At 40.3% G+C, this 18836-nt stretch overlaps 2 protein-coding genes across 4 annotated transcripts; both read left to right on the top strand.

Moving 5' to 3' along the window:
* The first annotated feature begins 519 nt into the window (after positions 1-519).
* Positions 520-12182, top strand: xirp1 (xin actin binding repeat containing 1). 2 transcript variants are annotated; one of them, XM_010742147.2, is made up of 9 exons: positions 520-577; positions 1153-1286; positions 1517-1571; positions 1665-1970; positions 2419-2497; positions 5723-5874; positions 6082-6126; positions 7205-11662; positions 12096-12182. In XM_010742147.2, the coding sequence occupies exons 2-9, from the start codon at positions 1162-1164 to the stop codon at positions 12096-12098; spliced, it is 5223 nt and encodes a 1740-aa protein (XP_010740449.2). In that variant the 5' UTR covers positions 520-577; positions 1153-1161; the 3' UTR covers positions 12099-12182. The 2 variants fall into 2 exon arrangements, with proteins under 2 accessions (XP_010740449.2, XP_019112815.1); XM_019257270.1 differs by having other exon boundaries at positions 6085-6126.
* LOC109138070 (protein piccolo-like) lies at positions 12100-18788 on the top strand. 2 transcript variants are annotated; one of them, XR_003463055.1, is made up of 2 exons: positions 12100-15194; positions 15471-15552. XR_003463055.1 is itself a non-coding variant. In XM_027283608.1 (2 exons), the coding sequence occupies exons 1-2, from the start codon at positions 15085-15087 to the stop codon at positions 18292-18294; spliced, it is 2934 nt and encodes a 977-aa protein (XP_027139409.1). In that variant the 5' UTR covers positions 14210-15084; the 3' UTR covers positions 18295-18788. The 2 variants fall into 2 exon arrangements, 1 of the variants encoding a protein (XP_027139409.1); XM_027283608.1 differs by having other exon boundaries at positions 14210-15194; positions 15471-18788.
* The last annotated feature ends 48 nt before the right edge of the window (positions 18789-18836 follow it).

Consider the following 18836-nt stretch of genomic DNA (forward strand, 5'->3'; position numbering starts at 1 on the left):
AGCTCTACATAGATTTACATGCAGTGTAAGCATTTTCTGTGCTCATGATATTTCCTGTACTTGCAGAATAAACACATGGTGAAATAACGGTGTCTGAAATGAATGTGACTCCTGCTACAGTCATAAAGTGGCTATGATAAGCATGTGAGGTGGAGATAAAATGCTGCTGCTCTGAGTTTTGGCAGGAGATACAGTAGCAGGGCTGCTATGCCAGGCATCTGAACACCGACATCTGACTGCGGCAGCTGTCATAGTACACACAGGTCTGACTCTGGTTTCTCAGGGTTTTCCCAAGCATCACACTGATATTTGAATAGCAAACAGGAAACAATAAATGTCACACATTTATGGAGAAAGAGAGAAATGTCACCAGCTTTGCATAATAAAAACTTGATTTGTCAGAGAAATTCATCAGGTGATGTTACAGTGGCAGATCTCGTAACCGGAAGCCTCGGATCACAAGGTGTTTAAGGACTTTGGCCTCTAGAAATTGCTGTGTCTTGTGAGAGATGCTCCTAAACCACAAGTCAGCCACAAAGACAGAGATGCACAGGTGACTTCTGCGTCTTCTTTTCAGGTATGAGGTTGAATATTCTTTCTTTTTATAGACAGAGCAGCATTATCTTATTTGCAATATTGTAAGTGTGTTATGCTTTGCAGCTTATGGAGCTCTTCACCTGTATTTGTTTATATACTTAATGTTTCAATATAAATATCTCTGTTCAGAATATAGATCTTAAATGTTTCCTTACGAGTGGCGCATGTCTTTTAGCCACAGTGTGATAATGTATTGATTTTATAACAGCATACAGTCATACTGAGGTTTAAATTTGGGTTTGCTGTCTGAATCAGAGTTCATAAACATTAACAGAGTCATATGACTGTCAGTGTGACTGTTATATATTTACTCCCATGAGTTAAACCTGCTTGAATTCATCCTTTCTAAAGGAAAGAATTAAAATAAAAGTGACAAATGTGACAATAAACTCAATTTTAAGTCATGATAAATATGTTTATGTTGAAGTAATTTGGCATTTCATGTATTTTCTGTTGCAAATCATTTGTAACCATTAATGCTGTTTCTGAAAAAGACCATTTGAGGTTAATGTCACATATTATTACATTAATATGCATTACTTTAACCACTGTTAGAGGGGCGCTATGGAGACATTTGGCCTGAGGAGGACTCAGTCCCTGAAGAGTCTCTCTGGGGATGTGGAGAGGTCATGGGTCATGACAGCTTCCACCCGCTGGAACAGGAAATCTGTGTCTCAGCTGGTACAACAGTAAGTTTTGCACAAACATGTTGAACTTTTGCTGCTGTTCACACTTTTACACACAGTTTTTCAGTACAATCCTCCTCTGGCGGGCAATGAGGAATGAAAGACGAGAGTTAGTGTTTTGCTCAAGGGCACGTAGACAATTTCATTAAGTTTTACTACTCACAAAAGTGGAATTTGGATTTGAATCACGAGGGTCATTGTAAATAAATGTGTCAATAAATGTGTTCAAACAGTTACCAAAGCTGTGCTGACCTAAGGAATCTTGAAAAAGTTGAGCATAAACTCCAGGTAGTAGATCTTTTTTTTTTTTTTTGATCACGTGCAATAAATGTGACAACCTTTAAAACAAAAACACACATAAAAATCAATCACTGCTTTCAGGTGTCAGAAAGCTGTGTGGACGGTCGATGGAGAAGGCGGGAGACCAGGGAGGATGTGGCCCACTGGGGACCTGGAGGAAGCTTGAATCTGTCCAGGAGTCACTCCATGGACTTCCTCCCTCAGAAAGATACTTCAGGTACCAAAGCTCTCCGTGCCCTGTTTGAGTCCAAGACCACCCTGCAACAAGACTTCAACAGCAGCCCTCAGCTGAACTCAGCAGTTGCTACTGGCAGTAAGATAGGAAGAGACTGCCCTCTGCAGGGCTGGAGAAGTCACAACACTCCTTTAAGGGATACAGCCATTCAGGTGTGTATTTAGTAGATGTGTTACATTTTTGTACATGATCCAGCAATATGTACCTTCATGTGTACAACATTGACTCTTCTCAGTGATGCATTCTTTGTTTTTCTATATCACAGAGCAGGGAAATCAAACTCATAGTTCATAGGCCACATTTTGATCTCTAGTGGGCTGGACCAGTAAAAACATTGCATAATAATCAATAAATACATCATTGTTCCCTTTCTTTTATTGTAAAGAAGTACAACTACATGCTGAAAAAGTTCACAATTAATGAATCATCCATTTACAAAACAGATGAGGAATGCGATAGAGTTTCAAATGTCAGATAGAGCTCCCGTTAGCAGGCCGCTTTCCCAAACAGGGAAATCAAAGAAACATAGTGTACTGTGACATTAGAACCAATTGAACACTTGTGACTATCATCATGACGCTATATATTGTTTATCCACAGAGAGCCACCCAGGTGAGAGGAGGAAAGGCCACAAATGGGTTCCCAGAATCTTACGACAGAACTTCCAGATACTCACACGGTGAGCAGTGGTGCTGGATTTCATGTTTACTGAGACCTGATAGGGCAGGTAGGATTGGTGCCAGGGTTTGCTCAAAGGCGTGAGATCACTGTTGTATTTTGGTGCCACTGCTCACAATCAGTTGTCCTCACTTTATGGGACTATTGAAACCGAAGATCACTGTCACTGATCTTTGAGCAATTCATGTTTGTGTTCCTGATGGCTCTTTGAACTAGGCTGAGACATTTATCCATCTGTGTCAAAAACAATGATGGAGCATTCACTGAACATCAGATCACTCTAGGTCAAGTTACGTCAAGGCCTCTGGGATTTAAAATGTCACCATCCTGACTGAGTTGGTAAGGACTAACCTCTGTGTCCTTTGGCCGTGGGAGTTGCAGGGAAACAGCTAAATAAAGACAAGGATGTAGTGGTGTAAATGCATAACTATGCGTATGGTGCAAATGCTTAAGATAGGACTAAGGTTGTCATTGGCAGATCTGATCGTGACACAGACTTGTGAGCCATCTGTCTCCTGAAACTGATATTTCTCCATCGTACTATAGTTCATGCTTTGACCCTGATGTGTCTAATGTGAGTAAGATACAAGTAGGAATGTGAGTAGACATCTACAGTGAGGTTTACTATCAAAAAGTGTTATTATATTTCAACCACTAGAAAACCTTAGTAGCCTTATCAGTGTGCCGCCAAAATAGACCTTCAGTATGTTCTCTTTATTATGTTGACCACCAAACACCTACTGACACACATAGTGCAGGTCCCACCCAGTGCCCGTTATAGTGGGTGACAATGTAGCTATGGGAATGGGAGGTGGAGGGGTGCCCCCAGTCCCTCAGTGACTAACAGAGGTGATTGACTCAGCTGAGTAGCGGCAGCCGCCAGTCCACCCTCCCAAAATAGCCAAAGTCTTCCACTGGGGCAGTGGGCTCTGATAAAAATCAGCTGTCACAGAGGCCACAGGACTAGAAAGAGTTCAGTCACAGTGAACCGAGAATCAGAGAGGAGCACTGAGAGAGGAGACAGGCTGTACCACACATCATAGGGGCCTCAAGAATCATTTATCGAACACAGCGGAGATACACAGGGAAGTGACGCCGGATTGTGTTTTAGTGAGTATTATGCTTATTTACTTTATTGCAATGGAGGATGTAAATGTGTATCTACTGTGTACTGCTGTATAATAGTGACAGAGAAAGCTGTATAAATGTTTTGTTTTCTATAGTAGTACTGTAGGATAAGTAGAATGAGCATGAATTAGATGCTCTTTACTTTTATCTCAACAAAACAGTTTTAATATTGTGCTAGCATGTCAGTAATAGGTCATACAGAAATGAAAAGAATAATTAAAATGAAAAGATCATTAAAAGAGAATAAATGATTCAATTATAGTTTAGACTCCAAAAATAAAAAGAAAAAAGTACAAATTTCTTTGTGAGTGACATCAGGGTCAAAATGTGTTGTGACTATGCCGCTGGCATCTTCATTAAGTTTTAAGTGGATATCAGTTTTCAGTCCTTTATCCTGCTGGAATAAGAGGTCAGACAACAGGAACACTCAATCATTCATTTTTCTTCTTACTATAATCAAAAGAGGGACGATGAACTATAAAATGAGAAGCAGCATATCTGTCATTGAAGCAATGAAGAAAATCAGATCTAACTTTTATTGATTGGCGTAACACAGTGGTGTGATGTGTGTGAGGCCCACCGGCGTGAGCAGCCTTTTGGTATGCAGGTTTTCATTACAGTCTGTGAATGTGGCTACAAACGTGAACAGCTGATGGTGGTGAAGGTGGTGGTGGTGGTGAAGAACAAATACCAACTGCATTTCACCATCATTTGTACAGCTGCCAGCCGCCCAAAAATGCCCCCACATTACCGTGCCGCTAATAGCTCCTCTTCATCCCCAGAGAATGAAGCCACATCAAAGAGATGTGAGAGAAAGCTTCATGTCTTTGAGTCACTTTTGATTTAATAACTACATTTTACAAATCAGCGTTTCAGCAGCTATTGATCCCATTGTGTGTGTGTGTGTGTGTGTGTGTGTGTGTGTGTGTGTGTGTGTGAGCGTACGGGTGCTCAGAAGTGATGAAGTTGACCTCTCAGTTTAGTGCGTGAGGACTTCAACGGGACACGTATGGCACTCGGGTGCCTCATTCTGTCTGCTCACCCATCTATGAAAATGCTTTAAGTCCGGGCTCGTGAGAGGCGCCAGCTTGCTGGTCCATCCTTTTGTGCTATGAGGGCTTAGTGTGTGAAAAGGGGAGGTGTGTCCAGATCTGGCCATTAGTTACAGCTGGATGGAAACACACTGGGCTGTTGACCTCTCACTATATTGTTCACAGTGCTGCTGTTGTTGAAATATCTATCTACAATGCTGATAACTCAAACTCATCAACTGTTTTCAGCTGATATGTACTGCCTATTTTTTAATCCATCCACAATCATTGCAAGGTAAAGCAGCTTCAGGTGAAACAATGCAGAGCTGAGATCATTTCTATGTTTTTCATTGGACCAGGCAGTCGCATTCCTTTGGTCAGGTGTTGACAGTTTGATGGCACAGAGCTCACACAAACAATGTGCAAACAATCTGTGTCACTCCAGCTGAGCTAGCAGTTGCTGTTTTTTTTTTTTTTTTTTCTTCTTAGGCGTCATGGTCAGACCATGCAGGCATGCAGTGTGGTGAGGGTCCCAGGCAGCAGGCAGCCTGTGTGGGCCTATTTGTTTTGTCAGCTACATCGATCAAAGTCTTTGTTAAATGTTTGTTTTTAGTGCCATAAATCATGTGGAGGTTCATTTATATAAATTACTCCCCCCTAGCTACTCAAAATCACTGCTAGGATGCGACACACTGGAGATAAAATAGTTTCCACAAGCTAACAGGAAGCTAAAACTGTGATAACAAAGTTTCCAACACTGCTATAAATACATACACACATGCACACACACACACACACACACACACACACACACACACACACACACACACACACACACACACACACACACACACACTGTGTTATCATTAAACTTGTTGCTGGCACTAGACAAACACTCTGCTTATTTTGGGATACATCTGAGTCCTATTTTTACATGTGTGCGTGTAAACTAATCTAAACTAGCAAAAGTGATACCATCCATCCAGTTATTGTTATCTCATTGAGTAAATTTCATAAATATTTCAGGTATATATGATGTTGTATTAATTTTGTCTTTACTATTGCAGATGACAAATATAGTCCACCACTGACTAACGGGGGCACCCCAACAAGACAAACCAGAGACAGAATATCTACTTCCTCCTCCGTGAGAGACAGATCGGCTCTCTATCTGTCAAGAGCAGCAGCTATCGACTCCACAGGAGGCTCAACGCGGCCGGTGAGTTCCTGAAATTCCTCTCATTCCTTCTTATACACTGAGGGCAAGGGCTTCACTAGGGAATGACCACTATGCTCTGTCACAATTGGAGCGACTCAACATTTTACAATAAATCTATTGTGGGTTTTAAATGCATCACAGTACTAAAAAACACAGAAAATAATGTAACTTGTACATGTGATCAGCCAAAGTTTTTCTGTTGTTCAGCAGGAATTCATTGGTACTCCAGGAACAAAGGCTAAAAACAGTAAGGTACTGTATAGTTCTCTTCTCATCCTTTACTACAGTGTGTGTGTGCTGTGTTTAACATATTTTGGCTGTTTGACCAAAGACACCATTAAACTTCGACCTAGTACAACAGCAGTGACACATTAGATTACACTCAAAGACCTGCAGATCAACTTACACGCTTCATACTATATGTGCCTTGTTCTTTTCTCCCAGCCTTGACATTATCATCAGCAGTTACAGTTTGATGTCAGTATGATATTAATGTAAAATGTAAATCTTGAAAATCTAAATGAGCTTGGCAAATATGTGTAAACATGAAATACAAATTGATGACAAAATGTATGAAAAAAATCAACTATTTGCCTATTAGCTATAATTCATACACTGTTCATACAACGTGTACACCCTTATTAATAATCAATGTATGTGAAAAGTGCCGCTAGTGGTAAAAAACCCACAGATAGCTGTCACCCAAATGTGAATATAAAGTTCCTGTCAGCTCAGTGGTGCGTTTCAGCGTTTTTCATTTCATTGTTCTGGTTTTCCGCCCGCACCATTTTCATCAGTGCTTGACCGTGGTCAACTGTCTCCAGCAAAAAAGGTCTAAAAGCACACTATGGTGAACATAGTGTAGCTAAAAATAAAGTGAAAAATTATCTTACGTGTCACCAGGCTTCAAAAGTTTGTTTAGTTTAAATAGGTTAAAAAAGATTATAAAATCAGAGTTGTGTTTAAAGCTTGTTTCTACTGCCCATAAGTGGCCATTAAATAAGTTAGTGCTGATTTACAGATGCATATTTCCAGGTATTTTTGTAGAGAGAAAAATGGTTATAAAGTAGTTATTAATCCAACTTAGTGCACTTACAGCATAGACCACGTGTCTATGTGATGTCTGCTTACTAACAGCTATGAAGTGTTTTGTTAACCCCGGTGACAGAAGATGATTTGCTGTGAAAAACATCAAGCGAGCATAGAAAAAGGTAAAGTATGGCTTCACTCGCTAAAATGCATGTCATTCTAATAATTAACTACATTAACTAATACTGTTTTTGATTACTGAAATCTGACAATATTACTCCCATCTGTCTTTCATTTAAAGATGGCTGAACCAGCCAGGAAAATCACAGTTTCACATTCATCTCATGATGAAGATGACCTGCCTCCTCCTCCACCCCCTCCTGTACCACCTAGACCCCTCGACTATGAAGGGCCTTCAGAATTAGGCAGCCTCCCTGTCCCTCCACCTAAAGAAAGCTTCTCCATGTTCTACCAACAAAGGCAGAAGACTGAGCTAAAGAGGCTCTTTAAACACATCCACCCAGACCTACGAGCAAGTCTTGATGATGCTGTGGATGATGAAATAATGAAGGCAGTGCAGCCAGAAAACACTCAAGCAGCAGATGCAGCTTATCAGAGTGAAGTGCAGTCCATGAGGTGGATCTTTGAAAATTGGAATCTGGACAACATTGGGGATCCTCATGCAACCAAGAAACTGCTGTATGATGAGGAGATGAAAGGTGGAGATGTCAGAGGCACTTCCTCTATGTTTGAGCATATTGACAGCACCCAACAAAAGTCTGCTAAAAGACAGACTTCTGTCAGAGGGGATGTCAGAACATCAATGTGGCTGTTTGAGACCCAACCCTTAGATTCTCTAAACGAATCAAAAACAGAAGAAGGTGAACTGGTTGAAGCAGTACTCAAAGAACCCATCCAGACAGGAGATGTGAGAGGGACTCGGCTGATTTTTGAGTCTAAAACACTGAGTGACTTGGGACGCTGCAACTCTGTAGAAGACCACAGCTTCCTTAGACTGAAATCTGAGCTTCAGGAACAGAAAGGAGACATCCAGAAGACTGTTAAACTCTTCCAGGCAGACCCCTGCTGTGCCATTAGAGACAACAGTGGCAATATCCATGAAATTAAATCCATCTGCAGGGAGGAGATCAACAGCAGCAACATCAGCACTGCTCGTTGGCTTTTTGAAACTCAGCCTTTGGACCTGATTAATAAGGGAACTGATGGGGTGAAAATAATTCGAGGTATATCTCTGGAAGAGGGACACAGAGGAGGAGTTGACCAAAAGAAGTGGATGTTTGAAACTCAGTCATTTGACACCATACAAGAGGCTGTGGGAGTGGACAAGTTTGAAGGAATGGTGGCTGAATGTGCAGGGGAAGCTGATGTTCTCAACAAAAGAAAGCTCTTTGAGATACAACCCTTGGCAGCACTAAAAGGGGACACTGCAGAAAAGTCTCTGGAAAAGGAAGAAATAGTTGGGGGAGATGTCAAAACTTCTCTGTGGCTATTTGAAACGCAACCCATGGAGGCCCTTAATGATAGCTATGAAGTTGGCAGTTTGAGGAAAATTACCCTTTCAGCTGATGAACAAGGAGAAGTAAAAGGCAAAAAACAAATGTTTGAGAGCTGCAGTATTCAAAAGACCTCCTCATTCAAGGAACAACAGATTGAAAAAGGTGATGTCAAAGGATTCAAAAATCTTTTTGAAACAATTCCTCTGAGCAAAATTGCTCATTCTGATGAGATTATTGAGACGGAAAAAGCTATTGCAGCAGGAAATGTAAAGGATAACAAAGCAATGTTTGAGACAACTCCTTTATATGCAATAAAGGACAGCTCTGGAAACCTCCATGAGGTCACCACAGTCAGTCGAGAAGAATCCATCAAAGGGAAGGTCCAAAACTATAAGTGGATGTTCGAGACAAAGCCTTTAGACAAGCTTGCAGAGGGAAAGGGAAATGTTGAGGTAATCAAAGGGATCACCAGGCAGGAGGGTGAAATGGGTGATGTCAAGATGGCAAAGTGGCTTTTTGAAACCCAGACCATAGATGGGATCCATTCCAAGTTCAACCAGTCAGAGCAAAACGTAGAAGAGGAGTGTCATAAAGGTGATGTCAAGACCTGTAAATGGTTATTTGAGACACAACCGATGGACATTTTATATGACAAAGCAGAAAAAGTGAATGATAAAGAAGCCATTGACAAAACTAATGTCAAGTCCATTACTTGGCTTTTTGAATCACAGCCACTGGACAGCCTCTCTAGCATCAAAGATGGCGAAGAGTACAACTTGAAGCTATGCAGTACCATTCAAGATTCTGTCAAATCTGAAGTTGGTGTTCAAACAGTCAAACATCTTTTTGAAACAGAAACCTTGGACAGAATAAGAAAGGACTCAAATTCTGAACACAATGTGAAACGTGTCAGCCAAGTCAACTTTCAATCCGGAGATGTCTCACGAGTCAAAGAACTTTTTGAATCCCAGTCCCTTGATGAAATAGGATTAGAAATGGTGACAAAATCTGATGAACAGAAGCAAGATGAATACATCGAAAAAGGTTCTGTAAATACATATACTTGGATGTTTGAGAACTGCCCCATGAACCTGATCAATAAGGACAATGGTGATGCAAACACTCAGAGAGTCAGCGGTGCAGAGAGTGGGGATGTGCAGAACAAAAAGTTTATATTTGAAACCTCCTCACTAGACAAAATCCATGACCAGTCCTTTGAACTGAAGTCAGACTCTGTGGAACAGCCTGTGGTCAATGTTGATGTAAAGTCAAGCACCATGATGTTTGAGACCCTACCACTATATGCCATCAGAGACAAAGAAGGCCAGTTTCACGAAGTTACAACTGTCAAAAAAGAGGAGGTAATGAGTGGTGATGTAAGAGGAGCAAGATGGATGTTTGAGACAAAGCCTCTTGACGCCATAAAGGCAGAGAACGAAGTTTATGTGATTCGAGCTGTCACACAAGAAGACGTCAACAAAGGAGATGTCAAATCAGCCAGGTGGAAATTTGAGACACAACCTTTAGACTCATTTACCAGCCAAGATGAATCGTCTGTCAGGGTCATTGAAGACTTAGGAAGTAGTAATGTGCAGCTCAATAAACAGAAATTTGAATCTGAGCAGTCATCCAACAAGTTTGTGCGAATGGTTAGTGTCACTGATGTACAGCATGGTGATGTCAGAACCTCCACCTGGCTTTTTGAAAATCAAACCATTGACAGTCTGAAAGGGGAACCTCAGGAGCAAAGTCCAGTAAAAACAGTCCACAGAGAGGATAGCCAGAAAGGAGATGTTAAACGCTGCACTTGGCTGTTTGAATCTCAGCCACTGGATAAAATCAAGGAGTCTGAGAATACCTCAGTGCAAGGTACTGAGGAGGAGATACCAAAAGCTGATGTGAAGTGCACTACCTGGCTCTTTGAGACCACTCCACTGGATAAAATCACTGCAAACAGTGTTACTGACACCCTGTCCTATCTGTACCAAAGAAGCTGTATTCACTCAAGTGGCATCATAATAGAAGCAAATGAGAATAGAAATGTTAACATGGCAAAATATCTGTTTGAAAGCAACACAGGTGTGCAAATCCAGAAAGAAGAGGTTGTTGGTGGTAACATCAAGAACATCATGTTACAACTCTTAGTCAAACCAAACCTTAAGCCCCAAGTTAGTCTTCTTAGAGAAGTGGAGAAGGATAAAGTGAACACCACAGTAGTAGAACTTCCAGTCTACCAGACAGCCACAACTATCAACCCTGAGAGAGACCAAAGAATGCAAAACATTGTACAGATGATCAGTGACTTGCTTGTTCAAGATAAAGATTCGAAAAAAGGAATCATAATGCAAGAAACTTCAGAGGGACAAGCTGAGATGTCAGTTTATTCACTCATTTACAATTATGAAACCAAAACTGAGAGTCATGTAAGAGAGAGGGGAGATGTAAAGTCTACAATCGGAAATCTGTTAGCTACTGCCAATAGTCAGAGGACTGCAGCATCATGTAGAGTGGATGAAAATGAAAAGGGAAATGTGAATTTGTACAAAAGTTGCATTGAGAAAGGAGATCTGCACTATCTGAAAAGTCTTCACGCTGAGGCTGTAGGAGATGAAGTTGATCACGGCTTGGCTGAGGAGTACATTGATATAGTTCAGGGCGATGTGAGGGAAGCAAAGAGAAGTCTCTGTCAGCAAAAAGGGCAGGTAGAGCGAACCATCTCTGATGTTTTGCCAGGGGATGTAAAGAACACTAAAAAAGTGTTTTCATCTGAGTGCTCTGTCAGTGTTGACAGCTGTGTTCCAAAGGAAGAAATAATCCGTGGTGATGTTTCATCAGCAAAGCAACATCTTGCAGTACAACCACCTATCATGGTAGAAAAAGAGGACATTGTGGCTGGGGACATCAAGGCAACAATGCAGTCATTAGAACGTGCAAAACAACAAAGTATGCATGTGGAGCGGGAGATCATCAAACCTGGAACTATCTATGACATGGACCTGTCAGCTCAAGGTCCTGAAATAGAAGAAAGTCAACTACAGAAAGAGGTCATTATATCTGGAGATGTGAAAGCAGCTAAAAGGTCCCTTGAAATGGCAAAGCAGCAAAGCATGCATGTGGAGCGTGAAGTTATTGTTCCTGGAAAAATATACAACCTGAATGCCACAGCACAAGAGGAAAGCTCCTCGGCAGTGATGCAATGTTCGTCTTCCTCCAGATGCCAGCAAATCAAGACTTATCCAAAGGTCAGTAATGCAGAGAAAGTTCAGGAAAGCCATGTTCCCTTTGAGGCTTGTCAACAAAGGGCAGTTATAGTCAGTAACTGTGCACCAGAATTGTTGCCACCTTTTGTAGGTTATGAGTGTAATGGTCAGACAACAGAAGATGAGACAGAAGAAGCTATCAGAGGAGATGTGAAGGCAGCTATTAAATCTCTGCAGAGTGCAGCAACAGAGCAGAAGCTCTTAGATAAAGAAGATATTGTGAGAGGTAATGTTCAATTGGCTCTAAAATCTCTCGAGAAGTCAAGTGTTAATGTATCCAAAGGAGACTATAAAGATGCAATGATATACAGAAATTCAGGGAGGAATTGTTCAGGAAGGAGCAAGACTGTTCACAAGCGGTGTGTTGTGGTGTCTATGCCTCCATCTGACACAAAATTGTCTCCTTCAATTTCAGTAACCTGTGAAGGACAACCATCTATTACAACACAGAATTCAACACCCAACCCTGTAGCAAATGGAAACTCTAAATCATCCACCTCTGAGAGTGTAACTGCACCTCCACTCCCTCAAAAGACAAGTGAGAAACTACAGAAGCAGAAGCCAGCTTTACCACCAAAGCCACAATGGACAAAATCAGTAGTTGTAGAAGAACAGAATATTTCAGCAACATCTGCTCCAGAAGTCGCTCGCCCTATTGAAGACAACATAAAAAGGGCAATGATTCCTTCAGAACAAAGCCAACTGTTTCCGTCACCCTCTACAGATAAATTGCAAGAAACCACATGTGCCAAAATAAGTAACAAGACCTTGCATGAAACATACCACCAAAACTATGTTGAAGAAGCAGTGCAAGACTCAAATCAAACATTTGAATGTCTACCAATGGATTCGAAGTCTGAAGAAATTAAGACAAAAAAGAAAACAGCGCCACTTACAGGGTGCAAATCAGACTGCCAAGTAACAATGTCAAACAGCTCTGCAGTGGAAATGGAAAAAAATGTTATACAGAAAATCAATGCAGTCGAGGAGATACAAATGTGCATGAAGAAATATGCAGAAGCTGGTAAACATGAAATGAACATGAGCTTGAAAGCTGCTCTACAGAACTTTGAAAGGAAGGAAAGTGAGTCTCTGGACAAAAGAGCTCCTGTGTTGTCCAAGACGGTAAAAGTAATAAATGATAATGTTAGTGAGCATAAAGAAACCAACAAACCCACTGCTCAACAACACAAATCATACCCCAAAAACCAACACGACACTGATGACACACAGCAAACGTCACATCTGGTTGATGTGTGCCATATACAGAAAAATGAACTCAATGAAAAGCAACCCAAACTTCAAGATAAAGTTGTTTTAAGAGAGAAGAAAGTGAAGGAGACAGATGATGAAAGACGACAAAGGCTCTCTGTCCACAAGGAGGAGATCATGAAAGGAAATGTGAAAGCGGCGATGGAAATCTTTGACAATTTGAAAAAACGAGAGGAACTTAAAGGAATCTTGACACAAGTGCAAGAGATGGAGGGAGAGTCCAGCAGTGCAGGCGTTAGCTCCTTAAAGACATTATATGACAATGTCCCTGCTTGGATAGATACACCAAGTAAAAATGCAAAGCAAAGCTTAACAGAGGAAAAGAAAGTTGAAGTAGAGACACAGGATGATGATCTAGAAAGTATCTCCTCAGTAGAGACTGCATTTGAAGATCTAGAAAAGGCAAGCAAGGAAATAATGGATCTGAAGGAACAAACATTAGCAAAACTTCTTGACATTGAAGAGGCAATCAAAAAGGCTTTGTATTCTGTCTCCAATCTGAAATCTGAGGCTGACATTGCAGGGTTATCAGGACTATTTGATGAATCATTGAAATCTGAGCAAAACGTTCAACCTGCCAGCAACATCAGAAAAATAAGTATTGTGTCAAGCAAAGCCAAATCAGGTCAAGTCAGAAAGACATCTGATGCAAATATTCAAACAGTTTCAGATTCAAGTCCTTCTAAACAAGAAGTTCCCAGACAAGCAAACACAAAGCCACTCATCAGACAGTCCTCTTCCCAGTCCTCCCCGTCATTCATCTCCATACACTCAGCTGCCAGAAGGCCTGCCGAGCAACCAAAATCCTCCATGTCAACATTTAAACCCAAAACAGAAGCTAATTCTCAAAGTTGCCATGATGCAAACAGTAGTCCGGCTCAGGGGTCTGGTGCCCCAGTGTCCTCAAACAATTGTCACAGTCCTGCACAGCGCAATGTCAGTGTACTTGAGGTGAAAACTGTTCCAGAGCAACCTGCAGGAGTAATTGGCAGAAAGACTGTCAGTGAAATGTATGAAGAGACTGATGGCTTTGGCAATGTATTTGTTTCTTCTGTGACTTCAACCTTTGTCACCAAACAGACTGACAGTAAATCATCTGCACTGTTTGAAGTAGTTGGGAGTCCGGCCAGATATGAAGTCATGACATCCCCATTAATTCAAAGATCTGGTCGCCCTTTTGAAGATAGAGTGCCGAGCAACAGCAAGGAGGAAGGAACGGTGTTTGTAACATTCAGCCAACCAAAGGAAAAGCACTAAATAAGACACAAAGTGCATTTCCCACCCCTTTAATTTGTGTATTTATTACAATATGTTTTCATGAAAATATTATGTTAGTCATACAATTGATCTTATGAAATCATGAAAATGTTTAGCTTTAATTGAATTTTTTTGGAATAATTTTCTAGATTTTATATGGTAACCAAATGATGATGCGTTAAGTTCTTTTATTAAAGCTAAGAATAAAGCTGATACTGTATGTTCTCTTGTGTAAATTGTCAAATAAACAGTTTAACAGATGTGATTGTAAAAGATGATTTAAAGTTAAATAAAAATTGAAAACGATCATGGAGCAAGGTTAACAACATCGGCAGTCATTGATGTGTGCAACAGGCAGGTTAACAGAATTTTCAAAATGTTGATCTCCTTATAGATATTTTCTAAATTATTCTAGCATAAGATTAAATAACTTTTAGATGATACCACTGCTGTGTTGGTCTTCTAAATATAAGCCAGCAGCCAGTTAGCTAACCTTAGGGGAATAAGGGGAAACAGCAACGCTGGCTCAGTCCAAGAATAACAAAATACCAACTAGCTCCTCTAAAACCTGAATTACACAGGTTAATCTCAATGGAATGTGGAAAACATGGAGCACTTCTTGGCTACGAATAGTTGCCAAACAGAAAACTGAGAATCCAGGAAGTTATGTATTTCTCAAAATGTCAAATCATTCCATCAAGTTATTGAAATAAAAATTGTTACAATGTGGACAGAAATATCTTCCACCCAATGATAGCTCAAATCTTCTCTTTCTACCATCCGTTAATCAAGTGTTTCAAATGTTTAACATAAAATCCAAGTTACCTTAAACTGAATTTGTTTTATTATCATAGTTCCAGTCATCTGCCAAGGAAATGTGTTCTGCCTGTTTGACACCTGTCTATCCAATGGAAAAAATGGTGGCCAATAAACTTATCCTGCACTACAACTGTTTCTGCTGTAAACACTGTAAGAAGAAGCTCAGGTGAGATATTTTCTACAGTACAATAAGAATGACTTAAAATCAACAGTCATATAGTAAAAAAAAGGGGGGAAAAAGAAGATATTTAACCTAATCAATACTATCATTCATAAGAATGAAAATTCCTCATTCACTTTTCATTAATGAGCAAAAACATGAGATGATTTTATAAATGACATTATTGTAAATCTCCAGTACATCCAATCAATCACAAATCATGTGACAAATTAAAAATATATTTAATACATACAATATTTATTTTATGTTATTTTATTGCAGCATACGCAACTATTCATCTCTTTATGGGGAGTTCTACTGCATTTCCCATTACCAACAGCTTTTTAAAAGAAAAGGAAATTATGATGAAGGATTTGGGCACAAGCAACATAAAGACCAGTGGCTTCAGAAAAATAAAGGCACACAGGAGGCAGATGCTTTGTCCACTCCCAAAATGACAAAAAGCAACTTAAACAGGTCTGACAGCTCCAGAGAGTCCCCTGCTGGTGTGTTTGTTACAAAGTCTTCTGCAAGAGAGCTGAGAGATAACAGTGGTGCTGATGTTAAAGGCAAACTAAAAATGAGCTGGCCACCAGAGAAGAAGAGTACTGGAGTTGATCTAATGCAGAAAACATATGTAAAAAAGAAGATATCTGAAATTTGTAAAACATCTACTTATGGTATGAGCTTGGCAGACAACAACCAAGTAAAGATCAACCTTAGTGTAGAAAGGAAAGATAAGGTGACAACACTGTCAAGTTCCTTCACCTCAGGGGTCAAAGAAAGAACGAAGATGACAAGTCAGTCAGCTGAGAAGTTGACCTCAGAAGAACCAATACCCAGGAGTGATCCAACCAAGGCAAGGCATTTTCAAGACAGCATCTCTCCAAGAGTGCCTAACTTTTCTTCACCCTCCCCAGAAAAGGGTATTATTCTGACAATCCAAAAAACAGAACAGAAAAATGTGGCACCAACCTCAAAAACATGCAATAATTCAACATCTCACAGGCTGGACACAAATAAAAGTAAGAAGTCTGTACGGTTTGCTCCAAATGTTGATGTTGCTCAGTATGACCCGTCCAATCAGCTGACCACAGAAGCCAAGCCAGAAGAACGCAGTACACAGCTTTCTGACCAAACTGAACAGAGCAAAGTGAATAAATCTAATGATTTAAAAGATGACAGTGACAAAAATAACTTTGATGAGTTCAGCAAAGAACAGAGTGACGGTGAGGTGTACCTTGAAATCCCTGAATATAAATGTCCTGGAGAAACAAGCAAAATATCAAACCAAGAGCCTGATGTAAAAGTGGAGAGCAGTCAAGAGATCCCACAGACTGATGAAGCAATTCTGAATGGAGGTGTAGACAAGGTTGAGGGATCACCTGATACTCAGAGTTTCACTGAAACTTTTAATTCAACTGAGGAAGATGTGAAACACCAAGAGCCATCTCAGATATTGCAGGTCATTCCAAAAGACTCCGAATTGGACAATCCAAGTTCTGCCGAACATGTGAGCGGAGAGGAGGCCAGTCTTGAAAGAAACAAAAATCAATTTGAAAAGAGTGACTCAGCCAATGATCAAGAAAATAGTCATAGTCAGAGGAAGCCTGTTGCAAGAACAAATTCTCTGAAGGGTTCTGCAAAACCGTCTGAAAAGACAAAGGTCAAACTGGGATCCTGGTCCAAAGGAAAGAGTCCTTTGTCTAAACTCTTCACAAACAAAACTGAACCAAAAGATGCCAAAAAAACAGATGTAAAACCAAGTGGTGGACTCTTGGGTAGACTGTTTCAGTCATCCTCAGAGAAGGCAGAGGACCCTACGAAGTCGACTGTACAAGATGAAAGAACTGACACAACACACACGGATGACAAAAAGACAGAGGAGGTAAAGGAGGCTGTTACAGAAGAGATGAAAAAGGAAGGCGACATGCCTCAAGTAACAACTCAGGAACAAGAGGCTGGGGAGCAAATAAAGGAAAAGTCACATTCTGCTGAGCCAAACACACTGGAATATAACAAGAGTGAGGCTGTAAGTACATCTATACCATCTGATCTGCTGAAGACTTCAAAAAGGGATGCACAAGATGATCTAACAGCTCCAGAACAAACTGATTCAAATCTAATTGGTAATCAAGTTTCAGTCTTGGAAAGCAGTGAGGCTACAGGTTGGTCTGTGACTGATCCTCCCATTTCTGTGGAATCAGTGAGCCAAGCATCTGAGGAGTCAATCAATCACGTAGCCGAGAAGAGCTGTGATTTAGTTTTGACTGCTCCATTTACTGATGATATCTTTGTCAGTTCAGCCCCAGTTCAGCCTTTGGTCAATCATATAAATAGTGATGAATCTGCTCTAATGATAAATGAAGAAAGAGAGCCGAGCAGCAGTACACTTTTTGATCTCAATGATGAACTTCCTGAGAATTCGCCTAATGTTTTTGGTCCGCCGGACACTCAGGTGATTTTTAAGTGTCCATCTTCTTTGAGTGCCGCAGCTTTGTCTGAAGCAGCTCCTGCTGATCCCTTTAACCTGTTTGACTCCCAACCAATGCCAACTGAGAATGAAATGATACCTGGCATAACAGATCAGCTTATTGTACCCGATTTAGCACCTGTAAACCAACATGAGGATCAAACCTCAAGTCCTCCTAGTGCAAGCAGCCAGACAAGTGAGCAAGTTACTGACTTTGACATATTTAGCTCTGGTGATGTTCTGATCACTCAGTCAAATGCTGTTAATGTGTCTGAAGGAGGAGCTGATGCTTCCACAAACCAACCACCTGCCTTCCCCGGTGACATCTTTGCATTTGGTGACATCTCAAACAGTACAGATGTGTTTACAGTGCTGCCATCCACCACAGTCACTTCTAACTCACTGAATGATTTATTTGGTTCAGATACATTGTCTACTGCTGCTCCTTCAGCTCAGACAGATATTTTTGCAGACGACATCTTTGCATCAGGACCACAATCACTGACTGCGTCTGAGCCAAGTGATGTGAATTTATTTGCAGATAGTCTTGTAGCGTATGACAACAACAACACAGAGCAAACAGCAGATAATACTGTCACAAGCAGCAGCTGGATGGATGATTTACTCGGGTAAAAGCAGAACTGTGTTTACATGATAACAACACACAAAGCTGGAATGTACAAAAAATAAAATAATTCTTTTATGATGTCTTTAAAAAGCACTTCCTTAAATGGATATGATAACCACTTAACATTTAATGACTTAACAGAAACAGAAATCATTTTCAGTTGCCATTGTATCTGTATCAAACACAATCTGCAAAATTCATGTAATTTAAAATTTGTGTGGTAAATACAATTTATGTGTCTTTATAGTACAGCTGCAAACATTACACAATTTTCTTTTCCAACGTTAACACTAAGGGAAGCAGAAAATGCTGAATAAATGAAAATATACATTCATAAGTGATTTTGTCTGAATAAATAGCTAATAAACTAAAAGATTCAAAATAATAACTAGGTGTAATTTAAACTGTGAAATGTCATTCAAATGTATTCAGGTGTGAAAATTATCTGTTTTGAATGTATTGATTACAAGTGAATCTGTAATAAAATTACTACTTTGAGTACTAAGGAAGTTTTGTTTGATGATCCACTGAAGTTTAAATGAATGTA

This window comes from Larimichthys crocea, chromosome X (assembly GCF_000972845.2).
Source record: "Larimichthys crocea isolate SSNF chromosome X, L_crocea_2.0, whole genome shotgun sequence".
Taxonomy (NCBI): Eukaryota; Metazoa; Chordata; class Actinopteri; family Sciaenidae; genus Larimichthys; species Larimichthys crocea.